The 12,267-nt window shown below is 40.0% G+C and overlaps 1 protein-coding gene across 1 annotated transcript in view; it reads left to right on the top strand.

The window, feature by feature from the left end:
- KCNH5 (potassium voltage-gated channel subfamily H member 5) overlaps nt 1-12,267 on the top strand; it is a 177,285-nt gene that overhangs the window by 63,368 nt on the left and 101,650 nt on the right. The window contains exon 7 of the mRNA XM_088149739.1: nt 1,448-1,877. Coding sequence (XP_088005865.1) covers nt 1,448-1,877 — 430 coding nt within the window. The remainder of the gene's footprint in view (nt 1-1,447; nt 1,878-12,267) is intronic.

Raw genomic sequence — 12,267 nt, 5'->3', positions numbered from 1 at the left:
ATACTGGAAATCTATAGTTTCTTCACTTTATGGTTTCACAGTTACTCAGTAGATAACTATAATCTCTGGCATATTCTGTTAAAAGCATCCTGTAATGGGCAATGAGACTAGTCCATGAGGAACCATTGCTAATAATTTAACAGTTAGGAAGAAAAGCAGCCTGCCCTAGTATAAGGTGGCATCTTATGAAATCTTTGCTTTGGTGTAATAGTGAGAAGAAAATCAAAAGTAGCCTCTACGTAGAAAAATTAAATCATCATCATCATCATCATCATCATCATCATCATCATCATCATCATCATCATCATCGCTATTACTATTATGGTTGCTATTCAAAACAAAAAGCTTTCTCCTAAACTTCTGAACTTTGAATGATATATATATATATATATATATGTACATATGTATATATAGGTTGCCAGTAATTTGCAGCATGTAGTATGGTTGGATGTAGGCATTAGTGTGTTGGTTTGCAAGACTGTTTCTAGATTAGAGATTCTGCATAGAATAGCATGAGCATCATTGGAGTACCAGTGGACTTTGCTTATGCTTATGTATACTGACCATGATGTGGTCTTACCGTAAGCAAGGAATGCTGCATGTGGCACAGGTGCAACTGTTACTGCTAACAGAGTCTGCACTTTTTGTGTCTTGCTAAAAATTATTATGTGAAAGTCTTTGCTGATGGATGGATGGAAGGAAGGAAGGAAGGAAGGAAGGAAGGAAGGAAGGAAGGAAGGAAGGAAGGAAGGATGATTGTGTCTAAAAGAGGAAAGAGAAATTTGTAATAGAGCTGAGTGAAGATTATCTGATCTTGTGGAGTTGACGAATACTTGTAGGAAAATAAAGGTGTTGACTTTATTTGAACAAAATGGCTAGTATGAATGCTAGAATGTATGAATTGATGTGGTTGTTGGTTGATGCACCCTTGGTTATTATGGGTGCATATGAAAGAAAGAATTCATACGTTGTTGATTTTGGCATGTTATGCTCCAGGGAATGATGATAAAGGAAGAACTAAGGATGGATTTTGGGAAAATTGTGTAACCAAGGATTGAGTCACAGAACAAATATAAAAAGCAAAAGTGAATGAGTTGAGAAGGGGAAATTTGAGAAAGTAGTTGGATAAAGTTGACATAGCTTCAAAATGAGAGAGATGAGAAGTGGTTAATGGACATGGTAGGTTATTTGCAAAATAATATATTTTGGAAACTTAGAGTGAAGGTGAAGTTATAAATTAGAATGAGCTGTATTTCCCCTCTCTTTTTGTATTTCTTTAATTCCTTTGTTTACTATTTCATACTCCTTTCCTGATTTTGGACAATGTTGCCTATCCTGAAAGGAAAAAGCATGAAGGATATGTACGTATGTAGATATGTGTATAATATATTTCCAAATCACAGTGTTCATCATTGTACAGAAAGTAAAGATCTGTGTTCCTTTCTAGGGTATCAGCAGCCTCTTCAGTTCCTTAAAAGTGGTGCGACTCCTGAGATTGGGTCGTGTGGCCAGGAAGTTGGACCATTATCTGGAATATGGCGCTGCAGTGTTGGTGCTCCTGGTTTGTGTCTTTGGATTAGTGGCTCACTGGCTTGCGTGCATCTGGTATAGCATTGGGGACTATGAAGTTATTGACGAGATCACCAATACCCTCAAGAAGGACAGCTGGCTCTGCCAACTGGCAGAGAGTATTGGAACACCGTATCGGTACAACACTACTGGATCAGGGCAGTGGGAAGGAGGACCCAGTAAAGATTCACTTTATATAACTTCTCTCTACTTCACCATGACAAGCCTTACAACAATAGGATTTGGAAACATAGCTCCAACCACTGATGGAGAGAAGATTTTTTCTGTGGCTATGATGATGGTTGGATGTAAGTAAATGATTTTTGCATTTATTTCACGTTGTATTTAGATCTGCTTGCACAGGGGTGTTGGTGTTTCCATATTATCATAACAGTCACAAAAAGGAATGTATCATTGTACCTACATAAAATCAAAGGAAGTATATCGTGCATAGGGTTACCAAATGTCAGGCAAAAGGAGGACATATCCTCCTTTTTAACCTCATGTCCACTGTGTGGCAGGCATAACTTTAAAATCAAATATTGTCCAGCTTTTTCCGTGTCTTGGTTTTTTGAGGGGAACTGTTTTCACAACAGTAGCTATTCAAACTTTTTTGTATGTGACCTTGTAAATTGTCTGCTTTTTTCTTTCCCTCATGTCTGGACTGACTCAACAGCCTGCATTTATGTTATTTAATTTATTTCCTGATCCTAGCAATTGCCTTCAGTCTAGCTCCTTCAAATCTATGATTGCTGTAGTCTGTAGATCACGTGACTCCTGATGCATTTTTATAGTGAAATGTGAAAAGCTTGTTGTCAATTCTATGTTATCACTAGCATATGTTCTTGAAAATAAAGATTTGTTGGGAAATATATTGTGATTGAAAAACCAGTCTTTATGATGCTGGAAAAAGCAACATCATATACGTATAGGCCTATCCACATATTTTGCAGTTTTTCACTGTAATTTTTGTTGCGGATGCCAAGAAAGTTAAGCAGTTAGTGTGTCCTCCTTTCCCACCATTTGTCCTCCTTTCCAGTTGTCTGTGTCCTCCTTTGCCTGTTCAGATGTCTGGTAACCCTAATCATGTGGCAGTTTTAGTGAGAATAGGAAAGCTGCTATGATAGCTTGAGGTGCCTTTTCTACCTTCTGCAATTTCCTTGGTATAGTATCAGTGGCAGCTATATTTCTTCATGAAAGTATGTACATGTACGTTATACCTTATGTTATAGATGTGACAATAAAGCATTTCTATGTAACATTTGCCTTCATTTTCAAGGATCAGGGGACACAGTAGATTTGCTAGGAGTATATTTAGATTTTTTTGTTTTGTTTTTTGGACAAACACATTTGGAAGGATAAATGTCATGGTTATCTCAATGAGTTGGAATTGACTCCTGGGCGAGTTCAAGTCCATTCATAGTGCTCAGTTTGAAATGGTAGCCATGTAATGTGAGGACTGATTCTGAGATGCAAGACTTGGGTCTGATTTAGTAAGTGTTGTGCAACCTTCTTTGTGACATCTGGAGGAAGGAAAAGTTTGGTGACATGCCTCAGAGACAAAGAAGGATATTAAAAAATAGTGTGGCATTGAAGTTTTATGCAGTGTAAGCACATTCTGTGTATACAAACCTTTAGTGTATTTATGCTTTTATTTATTTCTTTTTAAAAAGTGGGCTGTAGTGAGGTTGAAAATACTGTACTCAGGCTGGGCTCATGGAGGTCAAACTGAATTTATCAGAAAACGTTGAAATAACTGCATGGTGTTGAAGGTATTTCAGTTTGTTCTCAAAAAGTGTGAAGGCTGCAGTTTGGGCTGAGCTACAGCATCTATTTTTATCACCTGAGAATGGTGTTCTTGGTCACTATGGGAGCTGGAGGCAATCAAGATGATTCTTTGATACAACACTTTGCACAAATTATTACTGTTGTTCTCCCAGTCTTCTTGTTGATCTGCAGCACTTTAAATCTCCCTTTAAACGGACAATTAAGGTAAATTATATTTCTGTCTTCATATGCAATTGTCCTTCAAGTAGTTGAGAATCATCAGACTCCAGGGTAATTTGTGTATCTGGAAAATGCTATCGGGAGGTTATATAAAGATGTAAGTTATGCACTCAGAGGGGAAATATTTGGGTTTTAACTTCTTGGAGGGGGAGAAGCAGTTGCTTACCTGACCGGGATAGCTTATGATCCATCAAGTCAAATTCCAGAGCAATCTAGCCTAGCTGAAGGGATTGAAGCCCATGCAGAGCCACCTCTGTATGGAACCCTGATGGCTCACTGAAGCAAGATCTAGAGATACAGGATCTGGAAGAACTGAAGCAATGAAGGGACATAGGATTTGCAGATCCCTTTGAGATGCTCTGCAGTTCCCTGCATCTCTAACTCCTGGCTCATCACAGTTAGAATGCAGCAATGGGAATCAATCTATAGTCTGTCCAACTGGGAAAACCCTGGCCATGGACTTCCTTTTCTGGCAGTGTTTAGAGTTCCGAAGTATCTCTTCTGCTTCTCAGGAAGCAAAATTTGTCCCTTCGGCCAGCCTGTATATCCTGTTTCAGCTTTCCTACTCTCTGAAGGAGTTGAGATAATTGCACTGGACATGTTAAACAGCAGGTATGGGAGCACAGGATCCACCCACAAAAATACTCCCTGCGTACAAGTACCATAATGCTGTGACTTTTTCCCCCATACAAAACCTTTGATATCAGCCAATTTAGGCTCAGGTCTTTTGAAGTCCACTACTTACTGGCAAATTCACTGCTGGAAAACCTCCTTGACTTCTATTTTCTCCTCTTACCTTCCTTCTGGTGATGTTGTTATACAAATATTCTTGAAACTCAAGGATAGAATTATTGTCCTGCTTGCAGCCCGTCCCTTCTATTTTGCTTTTTTCTGTGGAGAACTGAGCAGTATGGGGAATTTAATTCCATGCTACACAGTGTGCATGTGTCTGGACCACTGAACCTCTTCTGAAAACACAGGGATGAATAAGCCCAGCTAAAGACATCTGTTGCAATATAATAAATGATGCCAAATGCTGATGTAAACATGCCATGCTCAAAGCTTGCAAACAAATTGCACTGAGAAAAACCTGGTCCCACAATAAAATGATTAAGCAGCATTTGAAAAATGGGGTAAAACTCCCTGTTCTCTTTCTCTCTTCTCTTCTTCCCTAGCCTTTGGGAGGAATTAAAGGAAGAAAGTTTGGCTAGGTCAGATGAAAGGAGGAAGCCCCTTCCGTTTTTTTTTTTCTGGTGATGGGGAATGTAGCTACCTGAAAGAAAGGGCATGTGAAGCAGTATGGGGGCTCTCTCTAGGTTGGCCATACTTGGTAGGAATTATAGAAGCTGCAGTCTAAGAAGGTAGCAGATAAGGATTGTTTCTTTATGCCACTCTAGTTATAATTACCGATCTATATAATTTTATTAATGTATACAATATGCTATGCAATTTCATAAGACAAAATCACCCCAGACTTATCCCTCGTGTTTTGTCAGGCCCGGACCAAGAACAACGTGAAACAGTCCAGCCAACTATTTGCTTGCACCTTATAGACAGAATCTTGCCGGACTAAATCTATACTACTGCGGCATGTGGCTCTACCCTGGGAGACTCTAGGGAGTGGCTATCCTGAACCTCTTACGCTTCCCACACTCCCCCTATGGACTGTGTTGTCTTTTGTCTCCTTTCCCTTCCTGGAACACGCCCCCTCCTTCCTGAGAGCCTTGCTCTCTGCTTCTATCCCCCACATCACCCTCCTCTTCATAGATACATTCCATCCCATGTTTTTAGGTAGAAATGATGTCTTGGATCCAGTGTGTCCCTTCTATGAATAGAAGCGCTTTTTCATTTACAGGAGGGACCAAATTCTAGCCAAAGCTCCTGTTGGAGGAAAGGGAGGAAAGTCTCTTGCATTACCTCTGACATAATTCCAGAGACTCCCCATTCCCTTCAAACAGTGTCCAAGGAACTTGCAGAGACAGGAAGAAACCAGAGAAAATCACTTCAAAGCCTGCACCAAAAGCATCTTAGGAGTGGATTTGTATTCACAGGACTGCTGAACCAAACCCATTGCCAAAAATCACGATGGTTTCTAAAATATTCCAAATAGAAATGTGCCAGTGTTTTTAAGTGTTATTGTTTTAAAAATCATCACATGTTAAAATAAATGAATGCGAGCTTTAATATTATGTTCAGTGCCCTGGGTGTCTGCTAACTGGGAGACGCAATGTGCAAAGTTTAAAAATAAACAGAACAGAGAAGAAGCATTCATTCTTCTTAATGTCTGCAGGTCAAGCTGTTGTTCAAAACATCCAAGGAAGAGCTGACTGAAACTAAATTGGTAGCATCCGTGTACATGCCCTAAGCTAGCCTTCTCCAACTTGGCATCCTTGATGGCTGGGAATTCTGGGAATTTCAGTCCCAACAAACCTGGAGGGCACCTGATTGCAGGAGCCTACCCTACGCCATGTTTTGCTGTCCAAATAAAGCAAGACAGCATATGCTTTGAAGGGTATTTTCAACTTCCCTATTACAAGCAAGTCCTTTACCAGCATTCTTGTATTTTCACAGTGTTTGCAGCATTGCAGCAATTCCTCAGTACATTCAGGAACAAACGTGATTATTAAAGACACCTCAGGATATAAGCTTGCATTTTTAATCAAGCCCTCTCCAGATTTGGATCTATGAACCCCAGAAAGCTGTCTTTCTCCCCAGTTCATTCCTAGGATCTTCAAAGTGCCCTGGAGTTTGTTCTCTTGCATCTTTTCCTTGGATAGCTTCCTTTTGAATATAGTACAGAAACATCCATTTAGGATTTTACTGTTTGGGTGACTTTCTGGACATTTGAATTTGCTTCCACTATTATACAGGTGACAGGGGGAAAAGCACGTTAAACACGGGAGGCAGACACACCATAAAACAAGTCACTTCAAAGTTCTAAAAGCTTTATTAAATATTAGTTCAACAAGCAAGTAAAATTTAACCAATAGCATACAAGGTACCTACTTAGATTCACATTGCAATGTCGTGACCATTTTAATCGAGCCGTCAGGTAAACAGCTTGACCAAAATGGTACCGACCCCCTCAGATACAATCCTTTTTATCCTTTAAAACCACAAACCACAGACATGACTCCTAGGTTTAGCAGCTGATTCGTAACATCCTTGGTGCTAATTTTACCATACCTTCCTGTTCTATTCCCATCAACAAGTTGCTTAGTCTTGCATTTGACTTTTCCTGTCATTGCCCTACAGGTCACAAGAAGCTAACCTGGCTTTATCAAATGCAATCAAAACTAACATTAAAACATATAGAAGGCTACTAAAATTTTCCTTTCACACAGGCAGAAAGCCAGTTTGGTGTAGCGGTGAAGGCAACAGGCTAGAAACCAGGAGGCTGTGAGTTCTAGTCTCACCTTAGGCACAAAGCCAGCTGGGTGACCCTGGGCCAGTCACTCTCTTTTAGCCCTAGGAAGCAAGCAATGGCAAACCACTTCTGAAAATCTTGCCAAGAAAACTGCAGGGACTTGTCCAGGCACTCACCAGGAGTCAACACTGACTCAAAGGCACCAAATAAATAAATAAATAAATAAATAAATAAATAAATTTTACAATAAATTTTACAATAAATTTTACAATATTTAGAGGCCTTTCCGTCTTCTACATCCCCAGCACTGGGAGGTTTTGAAGTTGGGGGAATAAAGCATTAAATATGGCTCCTTTCTCAAGTATGCACACTTTGTAGTCCCCTTTCTTTTTATGATGTTTGTGATAGTGTGTGTGAGACTCCTCATTTTTATCTCAGAGCAACCTTAGGAGATGCAGTTATCTGAAGTAAAGCTAGGGATATTTGTTTGTTACTTCAGCTTATATGCCACTCCATCTCCAATGACTTCAATGTGAAGATTTTTTTCACAATTTTTTGCCCGTATTAGGTAAAACTTTCCTTACTGCTTAGCAAGGAAAGACAGACAGGGTCATTACAGGGGAGTGACTGAACTCATACTTAGGTAATTTGCTTATACCAACAGGTGTTCTAGGCAAGTCTTCAATATATTTAAAGAATGCCTTATCAAACATCAGCGAGTGAGGTTAAACGGCTATCTATGCATTCTCACAGTATTTTGATTATCCATTATGCTAAATCAGGAGATAGCATTCTATGACTAAACCATTGTGGGTATGAGGAAAGATTTTGTGCTGTATTTTCCCTTCACTTCCCCTCTCTAACTGTCCCATCTTTAACCATCATACTTTCATACAAAGGGGGTAATATTATTCTTCCACTTTCAAGAAATCAAGACCCTAGTTGGGACCAATAGATTCCAAATTACTTATTTACCTATACAATCTATGGACTGATATACATCAGTATAGTAGAATTCTATTCATGCTGGCTGGGGAATTCTGGGAGTTGAAGTCCACACATCTTAAAGTTGCTGAGGTTGAGAAACACTGGTCTATACCAAAGTGATTGTTTCTAAAGCAATATAGGCAATATATTGTTTCTGGGTGCCAGTGTATCCATGGACATCTCACTTGCCACCTGCCAGGCATTCTACTAAGCTGACTTTCAATTTTCAGAATCTTTTAATCAACAAAAAGGAAACTGACATGCTGCAAAGCCAATGCCAGTTCTAGCATCATCTTCAATAACAAGAATGTCCCTGAGACTGAAAGAGGGAACACTGGCATTCTTAGAAAATAGAGATGATGTATGGCTGGAATCCAGTGTTGTGTTTGGAAGTGTGTCCACATAAACAAAGACAAAGAGAAGCTGAAATGACAGCATGCATTCTGAAGGGCTATGATGGCAGACATTTGAGGATTAGCTAAACTAATGGAACCAATTTTGAGAGACCTGTCTTAATCCCCAAGAATGAATCCAGAGGATGAAGAAGAGAGACTGCATGCCATGGGAAACCTGTTTTCCTGATGTCTTGGACTTGGCCAAAATTCAGGGACAGAACCACGGCCTTCTGTTACTTCCAAGCCTGAAATCCAGGCACCTGACCTTGAAGTCTGTTCTCGACCCTTGTGCCAGCAAATCTTGTGTCACTGCCACTATGATAGAACAGCATAAAGAATGCTAAGTAGTACTAGGATTCAAGGCCAGGATCCTTGGAAGTTAAGGGTTACTTGGCAGACAGAAAGTTTTCCTGAGTAGACCATACTGCATGGAAACTAATTAGCTCTAGCTGACCTTGCATGGAGTGCTCTGTTGATTCTGTATGTGTGTATCTATCTATATATATATAGACACACACCCTGAGCAAAAGGCAGACAGCTATTGAGAATAATGGCTCCTTGTTGCTTTCCTTGGGTGTCTGGCTTTGGTTCTCCCTCCCTCCCTCATTCATAAATCTTGTTTGGTTTTGCATTAGCTACTGTGCCTGTTTCTTTGCATCTATGTTTTGAAATCAAATTTGGAGTTTGACTATGTTCACTATCTTCTCACTGTAAGTATACCTGTGGATATGACTTTGGCTTAACAAATCATGCACTTGCTTTTTACACCTTGGGTAAGACAGCCTCTCTGGGCAGTCAACAGTGTCCAAATGATGGGTGTGACAGGATGATTGAAGTACTACTCCTTTTTATGTGTATGTAGGGCTTGTTAAAAAAGGGTGGAGCTCTGATTGCCTGGTTGCACCCACCATTTTGACAATATTAACCATCTCTGTGGAGGCCTTTGTCTATGGGGAGTGGGGAAAAAATGAGAATAATGACACAAAAACAAAAGGTTGGGATACAAATATGTACATGTGGGATTTGAATCATTATGTCACTGTATGACTGTCATCATTTTGATATGATCTAGGTTTGTGGCAGATACCTATGGTGGCATTCACACTATCCTTTCAAAATTTCAGGTAGCTGACTTGTCCCCAAATGTTCCCTTTTGTAAAGATACGGGGTCAAGTAGTGATCAAAGGAAACTTCTAAGGCATGAATATCCACTGACAACATTTCTAAATGGAACTTGTAAATACTAGGAATTGGGACTGGTCCATCAAATGGGACAATTATGACAGATATTGCTCCTGAAAGACGGAAGAATGCGCACACTTTTTCATATTTAATTGCCAGTCTAGTAATTTCTACGACTCATTTTTTTTTTAAATCCCACATTATTATGCAGGTGGCTGAGTGCCTTCTGTGATACAAGGGATGGCAAAGCCATTATAGGCTTGTGGTCTGAGAAGCTTGATTAGCTGGGGAGAAGAAACAGCACAAGCAATTAGCAGGGCATTCAGGGACTGCAACATCTTCTGAGGGAGGGTCTTTCTTGACCTGCTATTAGTATAACCAACGAGCAAGATTCTTGCTGTGAAGTTGTGGTGTCAGAAATGGGTCATTTTCCTATGGCAAGAGCACTTTTGCAATGGGCTGGGAGCAAATGGGGCTGAAATCGACCTTGGTCTAGTTTATTTATTAGTATATTGCCAAATACTTCCAGACTCCTGGCACCTTACAACAACAGCCTCACAATTAATAAAAGCACGGTAAGATAGAAGAGATAAACAAAAACAGGAAACATATAAATAAAAATTGCACAAGAATGACCAATGTTGAAGTAGTCAGTCCTTGAAAGTCTTCCAAAAGTGTTTGGTTTTCACCAGCTTCCCAAAGGCCTTCACTGAGAGGGCTAATCCAGTGCCTGCACTTTCTGTTCTCAGCCCCTTTTCAACTCACATACTTGATCAGCTTCTCCTGGGAAGATTGCCTCAGCCAGTTCCGATGGTGGTGGCCTTGTTAGGGTCTTCATGCTATTTACAGGCAGTAGGTGTCACTGTGGGATGATGGTCTCTAGCAATTTTAAGAAGTAGAAATCTCATAAGATCACAAATCTTGCAAGATATTGGTAATCTCACCAAAGTTCTTGTGACAGCTCATGTGAGTACACTAAAATCTCAGGAGACTGGGTAAGCTTATTTGGGGCATTTTAAAAAAATTTAATATATTTCAAATGTTGGGCTCAGTGGATGCCTTTTAGCAGTGCCACTTTGGTGATCTAGGTAACCTTGAATTTCAGCCACTTGGCAGAAGATTTATGCTGAGACACAAACCAGGAGCTTTACATATGGGCGTTGGGTGGCATCAGAATTGGCTAGAACCTGTGCTAAAAGCTTCCCAATCTATACATCAGTGCCCTTGCACCAAGCCAGTTTCAGCTCCAGAGTGAAAAGGGACAGCACTTTTTCATTGTTTATAGAATGGCTTTTGATTCTGTCAATCACGTCAAGCTGTGGAATGTGCTCAGAAAAATGAGAATCCCAGAACATCTCACTGCCCTCATGAGAAACTTAGATACAAGTCAGGAAGCCACAGTCCAGACAGAACATGGTGAAACAGACTGGCTCCAGGTTGGCAAAGGAGTGGGACAAGGATGTATACTTTCCCCTTATTTATTCAACCTTTATGCTGAATATATATTAAGGGATGCTGGACTGGAAGAAGATGAGTGTGGTTTTAAAATTGGAGGAAGAAGCATCAAGAACCTGCGCTATGCTGATGGCACTACCCTGATAGCCAAAAATGCAAAGGACCTGAAAGACCAGGTTAAGGATAGATTGTCATGGATAAATCTATTTATGTGGTTGCTAAGAATCAACAATGACTTGATGACACATAATCAATCAAAGCAAACATTCCTTCTGCAGTCCTATGCTTTCCTCTGATTTGGCCTGACTAAAAGAAAAATGAAGCCATTGTCTAATCTTTGGTGCCCTGTTGCTTTTTCTATGTCCTCCTTTCCCACTATATCACCTTCTTTATTCTGTCCGCTTGTGACACTCTCTTCCTGGTCCTCTCAGTGAAGATCTTCATCTGAAGTCAGGCTGGTTGCTGTGCTGGTCTTCCGTAACTGTTTTGGTGCAGGCCTCCTCCCCAATCTGGTTACACCAGAAGGTGTAATATTTCATGAGAGTCTCCATCCTGCTGGGACTTCCATCATCTGTCCTCCACCTCCTCCATTTTTGAGTGCTGTAGCCCTGAATCTCAGTTCTCTCCCTATGATATATCTTATGTGGAAATAAGAACATATTTTGGACTCCAATATCATCTAGTTAGAATGGCTAGAAGTAGAGATGTAGTTCACTTATATTTGGATGGCCACAGAAACTTAAAAATAAAATGGACCCATTCCATTTTGCACATCCCTACCCAAAGGAATTTATTCTATTTTATAAATCCTTCTAAAAGATCTTGGCCAGGGGCGGGGGGTGGGTGGATGGGTGGGAAGCGGTCCTGCATTGACCAGTGGCTGAACTTAGTTTCTTGAGCTGTCCTTTATTCTATTCATTTTTCATGCTGAATAGTGCCAAACTATTTGTTTTGGATGGCTTCTAATAGGCAGAATAATTTAATTTTATATTTTTCTTATCCATCATTGTGATTACATAAGAGAGGTATTTGATCATCTGGGTCAGGGCCAAGCATACAGTTTACATATGGAACATGGATGAAAAGCCATGAATATAAAGGGAGGCTTGTGTTTAGAGTGCCAGGTTACAAAAAAAAAGCTGAGCAGTACAATTGGTTAGTATTTGGAAGGGAGACCACCAGGATTGATTTCAGACTGGACTGAGAAGTAAAAAAAAACAAAACAACCTACACATATACATAAAGCAATAATAAACTACTTGTGCAAATTTGCTAAGAAATGTATGGATGCATCCGTGTATTTTA

The sequence above is a fragment of the Python bivittatus genome, unplaced genomic scaffold, assembly GCF_059951505.1.
Source record: "Python bivittatus isolate LINGU-HERP-01145 unplaced genomic scaffold, Pbiv_v1 ctg000580_np1212, whole genome shotgun sequence".
NCBI classification, from domain to species: Eukaryota; Metazoa; Chordata; class Lepidosauria; order Squamata; family Pythonidae; genus Python; species Python bivittatus.
This window is presented reverse-complemented; position numbering and strand designations above follow the sequence as displayed.